The 15,126-nt window shown below is 36.3% G+C and overlaps 2 protein-coding genes across 2 annotated transcripts; one reads left to right on the top strand and one right to left on the bottom strand.

Moving 5' to 3' along the window:
- Positions 1–5,820: 5,820 nt before the first annotated feature.
- Positions 5,821–9,507, top strand: LOC135844301 (E3 ubiquitin-protein ligase ZNF598). Its single transcript, XM_065362462.1, has 7 exons — positions 5,821–6,272; positions 6,369–6,608; positions 6,678–6,889; positions 6,972–7,084; positions 7,170–7,317; positions 7,398–9,075; positions 9,167–9,507. The coding sequence occupies exons 1-7, from the start codon at positions 6,120–6,122 to the stop codon at positions 9,323–9,325; spliced, it is 2,703 nt and encodes a 900-aa protein (XP_065218534.1). The 5' UTR covers positions 5,821–6,119; the 3' UTR covers positions 9,326–9,507.
- A 674-nt stretch (positions 9,508–10,181) lies between these two features.
- Alg11 (ALG11 alpha-1,2-mannosyltransferase) lies at positions 10,182–15,097 on the bottom strand. The gene is made up of 2 exons (XM_065362499.1): positions 13,812–15,097; positions 10,182–13,725 (listed from the first exon to the last, which is right to left on the bottom strand). The coding sequence occupies exons 1-2, from the start codon at positions 14,929–14,931 to the stop codon at positions 13,385–13,387; spliced, it is 1,461 nt and encodes a 486-aa protein (XP_065218571.1). The 5' UTR covers positions 14,932–15,097; the 3' UTR covers positions 10,182–13,384.
- Positions 15,098–15,126: the final 29 nt, after the last annotated feature.

The following is a 15,126-nucleotide window of genomic DNA, read 5'->3' as shown; positions in this document are numbered from 1 at the left end:
AGCCTCCAATAGATTTCTGAAACTTGAAATTTTCACAAAATTTCATCAAATGGGAGATGAAAAGGGGAAATTTACTCTGCACTCCAATTTTAGCACTCTCTGAAGACGACTTTAGGTGGGTTCAAGTCATTTTGGAGCCTCAGTAACGTAACTCGACACTCCTTCTGCGGGGGGGGGGGGGTGGGGGGTTGAGATCAAGATACAAGGTAGTAAACAAAAAAAGTGTAATTTTTACGCGACTGCTATCGAAAAATTCGTTTTTTCAGGGTGTCTGGGGGGGTGTCCCCCCGTATTTACGCCACTGTGGAGACTCCAAAAAATGTTTTAAAATTCCTGGAGTCTCCAGCAGATTTTTGAAACTTGAAATGAGGTAGAAGGATGAGATTCAGTTGACACCCTACTTTTGAATTTTGGAACTTCCTGCTGCTTTTCTGAAACTTTAGTTTCTTAAAAAATGCCACAAAATCTGTTCGAATTAACTCTAGCACTGCACGTACCTACTGTGTAGAATGAATTTCAGCTTCCCAACTCCATTTGATGAAATTTTGATGAAATTTCAAGTTTCAAAAACCTGCTGGAGACTCCAGGAATTTTCAAAAATTTGCTGCAGGCTCCAAAATGACTTGAACCCACATGAAGTCGTCTTCAGAGAGTGCTAAAATTGGAGTGCAGAGTAAATTTCCCATTTTAATCTCCCATTTGATGAAATTTTGTGAAAATTTCAAGTTTCAGAAATCTACTGGAGGCTTCGGTAATTTTCAAAAAGTCGCTGTAGATTCTAAAACGACTTGAAATCTATCTGCAGTCGACTTCGTAGCGTATTGAAATTAGTTTGCAAAATTGAATTCAGGCTTTCCATTCCATTTGATGAAATTTTGTGGGAATTTCAAGTTTCAAAAATCTGCTGGAGGCTCCAGAACTACTCTAAACGGTCTGAAACAGTTTCCAATCGATATGGCAGGTAGAAAATAGGGTATACCTATCCCAAATTTCAGCTTTCTAGGTCAATTTGTTAAGATTTTGATTTTTCCCTCATTTTTGACCTTAATTTTTGATTTTCAAGAATTCACCAAAAATCGAAAAAGACACTTTAGCATTTGAAAGGGTACCCCCGGATAAGATAGGCAAAATGCACTTAACCTCGGATTTCGATGAAACTCACAGGGTATGTTTAGTACCCCCCAAAAATAATTTTGGGCCCATAACCCGCTCCCCACCCCACCCCCCTCAGGCAGGGGGGCCAAAAAACGTGTTTTTCAGGGAGAAAATTCTACATCGGCGAGTAATTGAGATAAATTTATTCTGTAAACGAATATAGTTAGAGGATACATGGGGGTACCTCCCTGAATTTTTTCAGAATTTTTCATCGCATGGGGGGAGAAGGAGGGACAAAAGAAAACTTTGAATCGACATTACTCCGAAACGAAAAAACATACCAAAACGATTTTTTCGTCAAATATGTATTTTTTGGTCTACTTTCTATAGAAATCATCACCCGGCCATTTGGAGTGGTGGGTCAAGCTCAAAAGTTCAAAAAACTCTCAAAAAACCACGTTTTTTACGTTTTTTTCCAAAAATATGGACAAATGGCCGAAATTGAAGGGAACCAAGTTGTTCGGCGTGAAATTTTACCTCAGAATTGTGTAATTGAAAATTCATTTATACCGCGTGATCGTAAAACTACACGCGCAGAAGTATTAGTGCTTATATCAAAATAGCTATAAAAGGGTATTACTGGGTAAAATATGTAGATGAAATGCCCCTTTCCTCAGATGTCTGAAACTTTGATGAAACATCGTTGGGTACCTTTAAAAAAAATCTTGGAGCCAAAAAAAAATCCCCCACCCCACCTCCCTTGCTCACATTAGCGAAAAAACGTTTTTTGGGGGGAGGGATCATGCTTCAACGAGTTTTGAAAAAAAATCTGTATTCACTCAAAATATGTACTTGAAGAAGATATGATTCTAGCAACCTAAATTTTTTCAAAAATTGTTGGCTCCCCAGGGGGAAGATATTGACAAAAGAAAATTTGAAACTGCCGTATCTTCAAACCTAATTCAAGCACATGATTTTTTTTCAAAAATATATCAGCATGAGTACTATAATTGGTATTTTTTTTTTCAAATTTTCCCTCCAGGTGGACCATCTTCAAAAACTCAAAATACACTCAAAATTGTGTTTTTTGGGTCACGGCACCATCAGAAAAAAGCGATCTGTATTTCTGCATTCTGGCCTCCAAAAACAATAGAAAAACAACTAACATCTTGAAACTCCAATTTTGGGGCCATAGACACCCCCTCTCACAATTTTTGGGGCGAAAGTAGATTGACAATAATTATGGGTATCGTTATCATATGAATGGAACTCGCTGAACACGAATATGAAGCTTGATTTGCAGTTGGATCCTCCTAACGGTCACATTGTGAAGAGGGGTTGCCCAAAAATTAGATTTTTTGTGAAAAATGCTTCATTATAGCGCAATTAACGCCATGTAACTTCTTAATCAAGATTTTCTTGAATTACAAGTATTTTTCAAGTACATAGTATGGTATCTAACTCAAAACTATCAGAAAGGTTTCCGTTTGGTGTCGACCATTAAATTTTCATGTGAGTTACCTACCAAGTACAGTCAAACTTGGATAAGTGGAACCCATGTAAGTGGAAAACCTCTATAAGTGGAATAAAATTCGTTTCCCTAGCACTTCCCTATGTGAACCCATGTTAAAGTCACCTCTTTGAATGGAAACAGAACCTATGTAAGTGGAATTTTGTTTTGAGTAGCAGAACTTCTGGAACTGAAATGTTGCTTTCGTTTCATCTCTATAAGTGAAATTCTTTACCTTCTTACCTCTATAACTGAAACATTTATCATAACAGCACCTCCAGAAGTGGAATTCGTTCCAGTTAACGAGGTAAGAAGGAGGGGAATTTCACTTATAGAGGTAAAACGAAAGCAACATTTCAGTTCCAGAGGTCCTGCTACTCAGAATAAAATTCCACTTATACATATAAGACTTTAACATATGGGGAAGTGGTAGGGAAACGAAAACCTCCATAACTGGAATTCCAATTTTTGTTCAACCTCTATAAGTGAAACCTACTTTAGTGGAAAACCTATGTAAGTGGAAAAAAATCCGTTTCCCTTGCGATTCCACTTATCCAGGTTTGACTGTACATTGAAAACACAATAAGTATACCTACCTAGTAGATTGGGTGGATCGCAAAATAATAATGGGGAAAAAACTGAATTTTTATCAATTACAGCAAAAACCGTAATTTTGAGTTGAAAGTTGTACAGAAAAATTCTAGCTCTATGAAGTGCCCCTAAATGGAAAACATGGGCCCTCAAAGTTGGGGGTATTTTCGAAAAAACCGTATTGTGTACCCCATGTACCCAATTTGTTTTGAGAAAAATGAGGACCCAGTCCCAAATGAAATTATTTGAGATTCTGCGTCCATTCTATGCTATTATTTTTATGTTATTGCCAATTTCGAAAAATTACCAACAAGTTAGGAATTTTTTGCAATTTTTCTCGATTTTCTGGCGACACTGCGTTCCAAAATATTTCCTCAGTTTCAAAAATATATCTTTCAAGCGAAACATTTGCGAAGAAAATATTTTCAGAACACCAAAAATTAATACCCCTCCCCCTCCAAAAAAAAAAAACGATTTGCAAATTTTTAATCGCTCAGTAGGACTCTAAAAGGTGGACTTGGATTTTTACGGCAATAGCATAGATCGACGCAGAATCTCGAATATGTACGTACTTTCATTATACTGTCTCCTCCATATATTTTGAGTGAATTCAAAACATTTTTTTTTTTCAAAACTCGTTGCAGCATGATCCCTTCCCCAAAAAACGTTTTTTCGCTAATGTGAGCAAGGGAGGTGGGGTGGGGGAATTTTTTTGGCTCCAAGATTTTTTTTAAAGGTACCCAACGATGTTTCATCAAAGTTTCAGACATCTGAGGAAAGGGGCATTTCATCTATTTTACCCAGTAATACCCTTTTATAGCTATTTTGATATAAGCACTAATACTTCTGCGCGTGTAGTTTTACGATCACGCGGTATAAATGAATTTTCAATTACACAATTCTGAGGTAAAATTTCACGCCGAACAACTTGGTTCCCTTCAATTTCGGCCATTTGTCCATATTTTTGGAAAAAAACGTAAAAAACGTGGTTTTTTGAGAGTTTTTTGAACTTTTGAGCTTGACCCACCACTCCAAATGGCCGGGTGATGATTTCTATAGAAAGTAGACCAAAAAATACATATTTGACGAAAAAATCGTTTTGGTATGTTTTTTCGTTTCGGAGTAATGTCGATTCAAAGTTTTCTTTTGTCCCTCCTTCTCCCCCCATGCGATGAAAAATTCTGAAAAAATTCAGGGAGGTACCCCCATGTATCCTCTAACTATATTCGTTTACAGAATAAATTTATCTCAATTACTCGCCGATGTAGAATTTTCTCCCTGAAAAACACGTTTTTTGGCCCCCCTGCCTGAGGGGGGTGGGGTGGGGAGCGGGTTATGGGCCCAAAATTATTTTTGGGGGGTACTAAACATACCCTGTGAGTTTCATCGAAATCCGAGGTTAAGGGCATTTTGCCTATCTTATCCGGGGGTACCCTTTTTCAGATGATAAATTTTTGCCTGCTCTTTCGATCTACCTTTTGAGGTTTAAAAAATTTCGTGCAGGTCTTATGTTGGAAAGCAAAATCTGAGATTTCGGACGACCTGTCAATCAAAATGACCGACATTTTGTGAGTAGGACCATGTGGTTTTTTTTGTTTTTTTTTTTTTAGGACAAGGGCTAGAAATGTTCCTTAGGACTTCCCCTTTAAGAACAAAGTTGTCCTGGAGGATCGGCAGGGGGTGCAATTGGTCTTTATGCGGGCCCTCCGACTAATACGCTTATCATGAAACATGAAATTTAAAAACATAAAAGAGAAAAAGTAACTTAAGGATTGGTTGAGTTGAGTCTTGAGTCCCTTCCCACGCTCGCCCGTCATTTCATGTGAAATTTTGCAAAATTGAAATAAAACTGAACTGAATGAAACTAAAACCTTTTTAAATTATAGCATTGAATTTAAATTACCTACATAGTAATTTAATTTAATTTTCTCACGTTCGTTGAACGTTATTTCATTTTATAAGTACCTAGATAGGTAAGTAATAAGTATGTATTGGCATCAAAACACACTTTTCACCTGAAGAAAACATTGTTTTTTTTTTGTTACTTTTCGAAGTAAGCTTTTGCCCTCACTTCGCTTTAGTCTATTTGTTTTTCATTTTCAAAATTGAAATTTTTGAAAATCCATCATTCAAATTCTGAAATTTTGGAGTCAAAAAATGAAACAAATTTTTTAAAAACGTTGTTTTTCACCTCTAGAAGTAGAAATGCGCATGGACAAATAAATGACTAGAAAATGAAAATAGATCGTTACCTAAATTAAATATTATGTGTAGTCAAAGTCAAACCTCAAAATAAAATGAAATTTTGCTACAATTTTAATTTTAATAATTATACAAAAAATTGAAAAAAAAAATAAAAAAATGAATTATTTAATTTAATTATTACAATTCATACAATTTTAGTTTTTCTTTTTCAGCCGTCGACCGACGTTTTCAGCTCAACAAAAAAATTAAAATATTTTCGAATTGAAAAAAAAAAAAAAACTAATTAAAAATAAATAAAACTAAAAAACAAAAAAGATATTGAAATTTAAAAATTCGCACAGAACGGAACGGAACCCGAAACGAGAACGCCAAACCGGGATACCTGGCAACAATGTATCCGTTCGCAAATGCGATGATGTGATGGTGACTCGTGGTGGTGACTGAGATAATAAAAATTGAGTAACTGAGTGTAAATTACTGATCAAAATTGTCTAGAAAATACCTTACGATGTTCGTTATTAAAGTCTTGAAGTGTCGTATTTGGCAATAATCAACTGGGCTATTCAAATTGTGAAACTTTCACTCGTAATCGTAATCGTGAATTGTTTCCCCTACAGTGTCGAGAAGTGATTAGAAATTATCTGTTGATTTGACAAATTTGACACCTTTCTTCGTCAGTGCATCGATTTTGAAGCCTGTAATTAGGATACTGCTCATCATGACTGATAATAACTGCGTGGTATGTTTCAAAAATGTTCGCATATATTCAGTCGGAGAATGTGAACATCCTGTGTGTTACGAATGTTCGACGAGAATGCGAGTCCTGTGTCGTCAGAATGAATGTCCCATGTGTAGACACGAAATGGGAATGGTACGTATCATCTTAATCATACTTACTCGTATATTCGTGTGTTTCAAGATACCTACCTAGTACCTACATTGTATAACACAATATTCTACTTTACAGGTTGTTTTCACCGAACGAATTAGGCCGTTTAAAAGAATGAAGAAAGATTACTCGTCGTTCAACCAAGAATACCGTATAGCTTTTGAAAATGACTACATCCAAGAAGCTTTCGAGAATTTATTGCTGTACGTGTGTAAGAAATGCCATAACAAACCGTTCGGTTCGTTTGATAGTTTAACCGAACATATGCGAAGGATACACGATCTGTATAGTTGTGATTTATGCGTTGATAATCTTAAAGTAAGGAGTCGTACTTTTTATTCCATTTTTCGACTGTTGGAATTGAACTAATCGAACATTGTTTCGCAGATTTTCCCTAAAGAGTTCCGATATTATTCGAGATCCGATTTAAATAAACATCGCAAAGTAGGCGATATCGATGATAAATCGCATCGTGGTCATCCGTTGTGTGAATTTTGTAACATTCGATACGTTGATAGAGACGAATTATACAGACATTTGCGTAAAGATCATTTATTCTGTCATATCTGTGATTCCGAAGGCATTCAACAGTTTTATGGGTGAGGATTGGTTTCATTTGGGATGATTTCAACGTTTATTATGTCGTCTATTTATGTTTTCTGTCGTAATTTTGGGTTATAGGATGTATGGAATGCTGAGAGATCATTATAAGCAAGATCATTATTTATGCGAAGAAGGAGACTGTATTAAAGAAGAATTCACCTCTGTTTTTCCTACTGAAATCGACCTCAAAGGTACTATGATAATGATCGGAATCAAACTATCATCCAGTTAAACCGAACTTGTGGAATATTTATCACATTGTGATCGTTTTTGCAGCTCATAAAGCATTAGTTCATTGTAAAAACCTGCGAAACAAATTGGCGGTGAAACAGGCTCGTACATTAGAACTAGAATTCACATTGGCGCCGAGAATTGGAGCTGATAGGAGAAATAGGTACCAAGGAGGAACGAATACGCTAGAATAGTGAGTATCGTTTGTATTCTATCTCTACGTATAATACTCCATCGAATTTCCAACTGAAACGAATTATTTGTAATTTTCAGTCCCGATGAAGAATCAACGAGTCAGCAGCATTCTATTCCACATATGGACTCCGATCCTCGCAATCTAATGGTCACATGGGACGAGTCGGCATTTCCTAGTCTCACCAACAACCCAACATTATACTCCACTCCGCGTTCAAAACCGCAGCCACGTGGAAATAAAAATCGGCTGGCTTTCAACGAGCAAAACTTCCCAGCTTTGGGTTCGGAAACTAGTATCAAATTCAACATATCAAACCAACTAGACCCGAGACCTTCTTCGGTCGTCTCTTCGACTAATATATCCGTACAAGTAAATCGAAACAAGAACCGTAATAATCGAGCTCAAACTGCCGGTCCGTCTAGTTCATCTGTATCGTTGACTTGGGTTGAAAAAGCAAAAGAAAAGAAACCCGCCAACGTTCCGGTTCCGGATAAAAGTCAAGCTGAACCGGGGCCTTCCAAACCTCCGTCTATGAATCGGAATAATTTCCCTAAATTGACTCTGGGCGCTGGCAATAACAACGGTGCCGCTAGTGGAAGTAGTAACGTTAATAACGAAGCTTCTAAAAAGAATAAGAAATCGTCTTTATCTATCCACATAGAAGATCACGACTCGAGGAAATCAACTTATAATGAAATCACCAACAGAAATATCCCATCTTCGAAACCAGATAAAAATGATAAGAAAAATACCACCTCGACAAAACCAAAAAATAAAACCACCAATGGCCAGTCTAGCAGCGATAGCAGTAAATCCAACTGTATCCTATTGAACGCCAGCAGAAAGAAAGTCAAAATGAAACCGGAAGTTGACGGATACGTGTCTTTAAATACTTTAACCGCGAGCGGTACCAGAAACAGAGAACCTGTTGCTGGAAGCAGTGGCAATTCCGGCAACATTCCTGGTCCACAGTCTAGACACGCGAATGATACAAATGGTGTTCAAAAGACTAACGTCTGTGATACTAAACTTAGAGAAGAGAACGATAAAACTAAACCGGCTGAAAAAAGGAAAAAAGATAAGAACGAAATCCAATCGCCTAAAAACAAAGAAAACAAAAACGATTCCAAAACCAACAACAAACCAACTCCGACGAAGAAAACCAACGACAAGGAGAAAAAACCTTCGACGAAAGATGCCGAGAATTTACTCAAAGAGAGTAATAAAATCGTATCGAAATCTGACGACTGCAAGTTGCCCGAAAACCGAAATAACCAGAGGAAGAAATCCGAGCTTAGAATCGGCCCTTTGCACGAAACCATGAACGGAGAATTGATCGACTCTAATTCGAACGACTCGAAAACCGCCGTCATGTTCCCTCCTCCTGGTTTCGAATCATCGATCACAGCACCTCCTCCTGGCCTATCTCGCGCATCGTCCGACCAGTGTAACCAGCAATTATTCAACGACAATCAGATCTCTTTTACGAAAATTTCAGAAGCTTTGCGAGTCTACCAACAACCGGATGATTTCGTTTCGAGGAATTCTCATTTAATCGATAAAATAAGCAAGTCATTGATGAGGAATAACGAAGAGGCCATCAACGATTTCAAAAATACTTCGTTATTGTATCGAGAAGGTTACATATCAGCGCCCAGTTACTATTTGTACTGTATGGAGAATATAGAAAACGATAAATTTGATGACGTGTTCGTCGAATTGGTGATTTTGTTACCGAATATATTGAAACAACAGGTACGTTTTAGTTTTCATCGGTTTTGCTGAACTCGTAGAAAATGTAAACTGTCTCTTCAGCGATATTAATACCAACGATTGTATTTTACAGGAATTATGGACAGTTCATCAATCGATGAAAGGTGATAATAGTCAAACTGCCAAAGTGGAACACTGTCCGGTTTGTTTGCAAATCTTGAAACCATCGGATTTCACCTCTCATCTTACCAGACACACTTTGCAAACAAATACTCCATTGTTTTCAAAGTAGAACAGGGTTTTTGTTTTTTGTGTATTTAGAATACCTAGGTTTTCTTTTTTATCTTCTTTTCATTTCGAACGTTCGTTTAATCGTACTAATTTCACGAATACCAGTCAATTGTCGATATTTTTAAGAATATTACGTAACATTTGCATGCCCTTTTAACGTTATAAAGTTTTCTAAACGTCTTATCAATGTTTTATCTATTTTTTTTTTTTTTTTTTTTACGGTACGAGAAGTATTATGTACTTATGGAAGATTTCTTTATTCTATAGATTCGATAAACCCATTACAGAAACTTCATCTCGAATACGAATGTATTTTGAACAGATTTATACAGATTTGAAATCATATTTCAACTCAAACCACAACGTTTAGTATGTTTTTTGATTTTATACTTTGAATTTGTTTTCGATGTCGGATTTTTTCTTTGCAATAATTTTTCTCTCATGTACGTCTTATTTTGTGTTAATTCAGCCATTTTTTTGCCGAAATATATTTTACTGTAATAAATGTTCTATTTCAGAATATTTGAATCGTGTTTCAGATGACGAATGTCGTTTTAGTTTACGCTTAGTTATTTTTTTTGAACGCCTTTTATCCGTTCATTTCGATAAATGATGTGAAATTTGTGTTATGTGGTTAAATTTTTTGTTAAAAATTCATTATGTTTGTCGAAATTGGACAAAATTCATTGTAGTACAAGAAGAATGTCGAATAAAATTTTAAAAAGTTGACTAAAGCGATTAAGCGCTGTGCTTCGGGTTTGATTTCATTTCTATCACGTTCATAACTCATTAGTCGTTGTATATGTGAATGCTTGGTTGCTTCAGAAGACTTATAACATTCCAAAGAATGGCTCAGATTATTTGAAATATTTGCATTTATTGAGATTATAAAAATGGTACAAACTTACGAGAAAAAAACAATATTATTTTAAAATGAAACACGCAGATGATAAGAACATACCATATTAGTTGTACAAGTACAAAGTACATCCACGTGAGTATTCGTGGCAAAATTAAACTATCTTTATCAAGCTGGACGTGTGTTTGAAATGAATTGCAACTTCCATTTATACAGATGACTTTCAATGTGTATAGAAAACAGGGCAACATGATGTACTCGACTACTCGTAAAATAAGATGGCAAAAACAATTTTTAATCAGAACTTTTTTTTTTGGTGACATCAAAATTTCCAATTTTTTTGTCAAAATGAAACAAATTCAAACTTGAAAGAAGAAGGGCGGCTAACAAGGGAATCTCTTGAGGTGTCTGCCTCCGATTTGAACGGGACCGCGATTTTTGGAAAGAGCATGTTCTAAAACCCCCAAATCAAATTTTCAGCTGCCCAAGTTCATTTTTCGATTTTTGGCGAATTTTTGAAAATCCAAAATTGACTATTTTGGCGATTCATGCTTTTTTAAAAAAAAGTACGTACTTGATCAATAAAAATGTTCAAAATAAGTCCTAAAACTGATATTAACCCCCCAAATTCAAATTTCGCCATTTCCAGCCATTCTGGAGCCTCCAGCGCGATTTTTCAATTTCTCCAGAATTTTCAATTTGCTCCAGAAGGTGTGAATATGAAGTTGGGCAGCTAAAAATCGAGTTGTATGTTATACTCGACCTGTTTAACGAATTTATCCACATTTCAGCCGACTCTGGAGCGGACACCTCGAGAGGGGTTTTTTGACCAGTTTTTTTTTCAAAATAGATAAAAAAAATTCAAAAATCAAAAATTCCCCGTTTTCGAAAAATTTTTTCGAAATTTGCGCGAATCGCTGTATTTTGAACACAACAAACCTCCTGAGGCCGAGTTCCGCCATTTCCAGCCATTCTGGAGCCTCCAGTGCAATTTTTAAATTTCTCCAGAATTTTGAATTTGCTCCAGATGGCGTGAATATGAAGTTAGGCAGCTAAAAATCGAGTTGTATGTTATACTCGACCTGTTTAACGAATTTATCCACATTTGAGCCGACTCTGGAGCGGACACCTCGAGAGTGGTTTTTTGACCAGCTTTTTTTCAAAATAAAAATATTCAAAAATCAAAAATTTCCCGTTTGCGAGAAAATTTTCGAAATTTGCGCGAATTGCAGTATTTTGTCATTAACAAACCCCCTGAGACCGAATTTTGCCATTTCCAGCCATTCTGGAGCCTCCAGCGCTACTTTGCAATTTTTCCAGAATTTTCAATTTGCTCCAGAAGGCGTGAAGATGTAGTTGAGAAGCTAAAAATCGAGTTGTGCGTTATACTCGACCTGTTTAACGAGTTTATCAACATTTGAGTCGATTCTGGAGGGAACACCTCAAGAGTGGTTTTTTGACTAGCTTTTTTGCAAAATAAAAATATCAAAAATTTCTCGTTTGTGAGAAAATTTTTGAAATTTGCGCGAATCGCTGTATTTCGCCATCAATTAGTAGTAGTATAATTAACCACACGAGAGCGAATTTCGTCATTTCCAGCCTTTCTTGGGCCTCCCTTTAATTTTTGGATATTTTTATTATGAAAAAAGCTGGTCAAAAAACCACTCTTGAGGTGTCTGCTCCAGAATCGGCTAAAATGTGGATTAATTCGTTGAACAGGTCGAGTATAACATACAACTCGAATTTTAGCTGCCCAGCTTCATATTCACGCCTTCTGGAGCAAATTGAAAATTCTGGAAAAATTGCAAAGTAGCGCTGGAGGCTCCAGAATGGCTGGAAATGGCAAAATTCGGCCTCAGGGGGTTTGTTGTGTTCAAAATACAGCGATTCGCGCAAATTTTGAAAACTTTCTCGCAAACTGGAAATTTTTGATTTTTGAATAAGTTTTTTTTATTTTGAAAAAAAGCTGATCAAAAAACCACTCTCGAGGTGTCCGCTCCAGAATCGGCTCAAATGTGGATAAATTCGTTAAACAGGTCGAGTATAACATACAACTCGATTTTTAGCTGCCTAACTTCATATTCACACCTTCTGGAGCAAATTGAAAATTCTGGAGAAATTGAAGAATCGCGCTGGAGGCTCCAGAATGGCTGGAAATGGCGAAATTTGAATGGGGGGGGGGGTTAATATCAGTTTTAGGACTTACTTTGAACATTTTTATTGATCAAGTACGTACTTTTTGAAAAAAAAGCATAAATCACCAAAATAGTCAATTTTGGATTTTCAAAAATTCGCCAAAAATCGAAAAATGAACTTGGGCAGCTGAAAATTTGGATTTGGGGGTTTTAGAACATGCTCTTTCCAAAAATCGCGGTCTCGTTCAAATCGGAGGCGGACACCTTAAGAGGTTTCCTTGTAAGACAAAATATTAGGACTTTTGGACCGACAATTTTTTTTAAATGTTTCAATGGAGAGCGAGTTGGGTTAAAATTTTTCCATTTCTAGTTTTTCTAATTTAAAAAAAAAAAAAATCGAAAGACAAAAATATGTAGCTAATTAAAAAATTCTCAATCTTTATAAAATTGTACACCCTTGACCATAGTGCAATTTCATTTGCAATCATTTTGTTCAAAATGTCGTAGGCAAAGAATAGAATAGCATGTGTTGTAAAATTGTCACAAAAAACCCCTGATAGATAATACATAACATTTCAGATCTTTGATCAATTCAAAATTGTTGAAAATTGCAATGAAACTTCGATTTCTCATTTTTATTTAAATAATCAATATCTCATTAGCCGTACCATTGCTACGAAAGTGAAACTAATTTCAAGACAATTTGTTGCTCTCCACGAAATAGGTAATTTCAAACATTTGAAAGTGTTTTTTCCACTTTTCTAATGAGAGAAGAACGTTTCAAATCAAAAGGGCGAATTATTGATTCATTTCATCATCTGCTTGAACTTATGACCCGGATTCACAACTCAAATTCGATTTTAAAGTTCATCAGTGATTAATTTCGCTTTGTTTTTGAGATCGAAAGCAAGCATGATTCACAAATATCATCGACAAATTGGGATCAACGTCGTAATTAGTAACACAGCCTTTGGAAACAAATTCAAAATTGGTTATAAACCTACACGAAGCTCGAACGAAGTAGGCACAATACATGTACAGAAAAAAAATCAAATTTTGAAACACATTACGTCTTATAATCATTATCCTGGATACCAAAAACCGGTTCTACAGCTCTTAAAAAATTAATTTTGAATTCCTCGATCGAAAACCTATTAGAAGATGATCTCGCAGCTTCTCTTATTCTATTCCGAACATTTTCAGACATCAGAAGAATAATAGCTATGGCTTGAGCATATTCTGTATCGTCTTCGGCCAGAAATCCATTCCTAGATGTATCGGATTCTTCAATTATGTCCAACAAAGGTCCACCAGATTTATGAGCAACCATTATTAATCCAGCAGCCATACATTCGACAACTCCGATACCGAAATGCTCATTCCACATCGTATGAATACCAATCAGACCTGTAATATTGAAATTAAAAGTCGATTAATTCAAATCGAAATACTCGTAGCTCGATCGATATTTTCAAAAGAGAAATAAATATTACCTTCTTGAAACTCATTTTTCAATTGTTCGTACGAAACGTTGATTTTAAACGTAACATTATCCTCGATCGAAAGATGTTTAGCGAAATCTTTCAAATCTTGAACCCAAGCATCATCTTCCTGATTCCTGGTAGATCCAACTACGACGAGTTGTAATTTATCCCACATTTCTTCGGACACGAATTGACGTAGTTTATACATAGTCTGCATTTGCAGATGGTGATTTTTCTCAGGTCGAAATTGCGAAATGGAAACGATTTTGATTTTATCGTCGATAGGTCTCTCCAGCGGTAACTTTTGTAATTCTTCGGTATCACACGGTGGATAAACTTTGAAAGTGATCATAGGACGACGCCATAAAGAATTAATGTGATTCTCAGTCCACGACGAATTAACCATAATGATATCCGCGAATTTACCAGCGAATCTGTACAGCAGGGCGAAAATCCTGTAGTAGTTCAACTTGGCAGCTGTGAGAATTGGACTTCTTGCTATGTAATCGCGATTATTATGAGCACCGCTGCGACTCACAACTTTATGCATCATTTCCGAGGTAATTGTAGGATAATGAGTATACGATACAACTTTACATCCTGCCAAATACGAAAACACAGGGTAAACGAACGCACAACCCATCGTATCGATACATACATCAGGTACAAAGAGATCCAATGCTTCGAAAGCTAACACAATTGATCCTAAACTCTGTCCAAGTAATGTGAAATGAGGATACTTGGAGGCTTCTATCCAGCCTCTCTTGTGCAAATACAGGAAGTTAATGCTTTCTGGAAGTTTGATGCCGAATCGTTTGTCAACTTTTTGTAATATTTCCTTCGGCGAGGCGTTCGTGTCTCCGGTGTATAAGTGGATTTTGACAGATGGATATTTATGAATTGTGGCTTCTATGGCGTGCCACAGGACTCGTTCGCCTCCACCTCCGGCATTGCAGTAAGGATGGAAAAATGCTACGTCGAATGTTTTACGACGACTTTTTGAGGCTTTGAAACGTCTTCTCGACGAATACAGAACTGTAGGCAGAGTTATGATCACTAATGTTGATAGAAATACAAAAACGATGAGAAATATGTAGAATACTTGACCGAACAACGAAATTAGAAACATCTTGATTGAAGTTGGTAATGTAAACTGAATGAATGACTAGTGATAAATGCTCGAATTGACTGGACCACGTAATTATTTAATTAACCATTTGAAGAAATGCACGATGATCCTTGCATCACACAATCGTTTCGACTTTTTTGCAAGTTCTTATCAATGACAACATCCCCTTATCTTTTGTACTGTTCGAAGAGTTAA

Source organism: Planococcus citri, chromosome 1 (assembly GCF_950023065.1).
Source record: "Planococcus citri chromosome 1, ihPlaCitr1.1, whole genome shotgun sequence".
Classification (NCBI taxonomy): domain Eukaryota; kingdom Metazoa; phylum Arthropoda; class Insecta; order Hemiptera; family Pseudococcidae; genus Planococcus; species Planococcus citri.
Note: the sequence above shows the minus strand (reverse complement) of the source record. Positions and strands in the feature narration are given on the sequence as shown.

Bases quoted from the DNA above. Each gene is read 5' to 3' on its own strand.
- LOC135844301 (XM_065362462.1), top strand. From the start codon at position 6,120: ATGACTGATAATAACTGCGTGGTATGTTTCAAAAATGTTCGCATATAT. The intron at 7,318-7,397 runs GTGAGTATCGTT...TGTAATTTTCAG, and splicing joins GGAACGAATACGCTAGAATA to TCCCGATGAAGAATCAACGA. The intron at 9,076-9,166 runs GTACGTTTTAGT...TGTATTTTACAG, and splicing joins CGAATATATTGAAACAACAG to GAATTATGGACAGTTCATCA.
- Alg11 (XM_065362499.1), bottom strand. From the start codon at position 14,931: ATGTTTCTAATTTCGTTGTTCGGTCAAGTATTCTACATATTTCTCATC. The intron at 13,726-13,811 runs GTAATATTTATT...TCAATATTACAG, and splicing joins GAAAAATGAGTTTCAAGAAG to GTCTGATTGGTATTCATACG.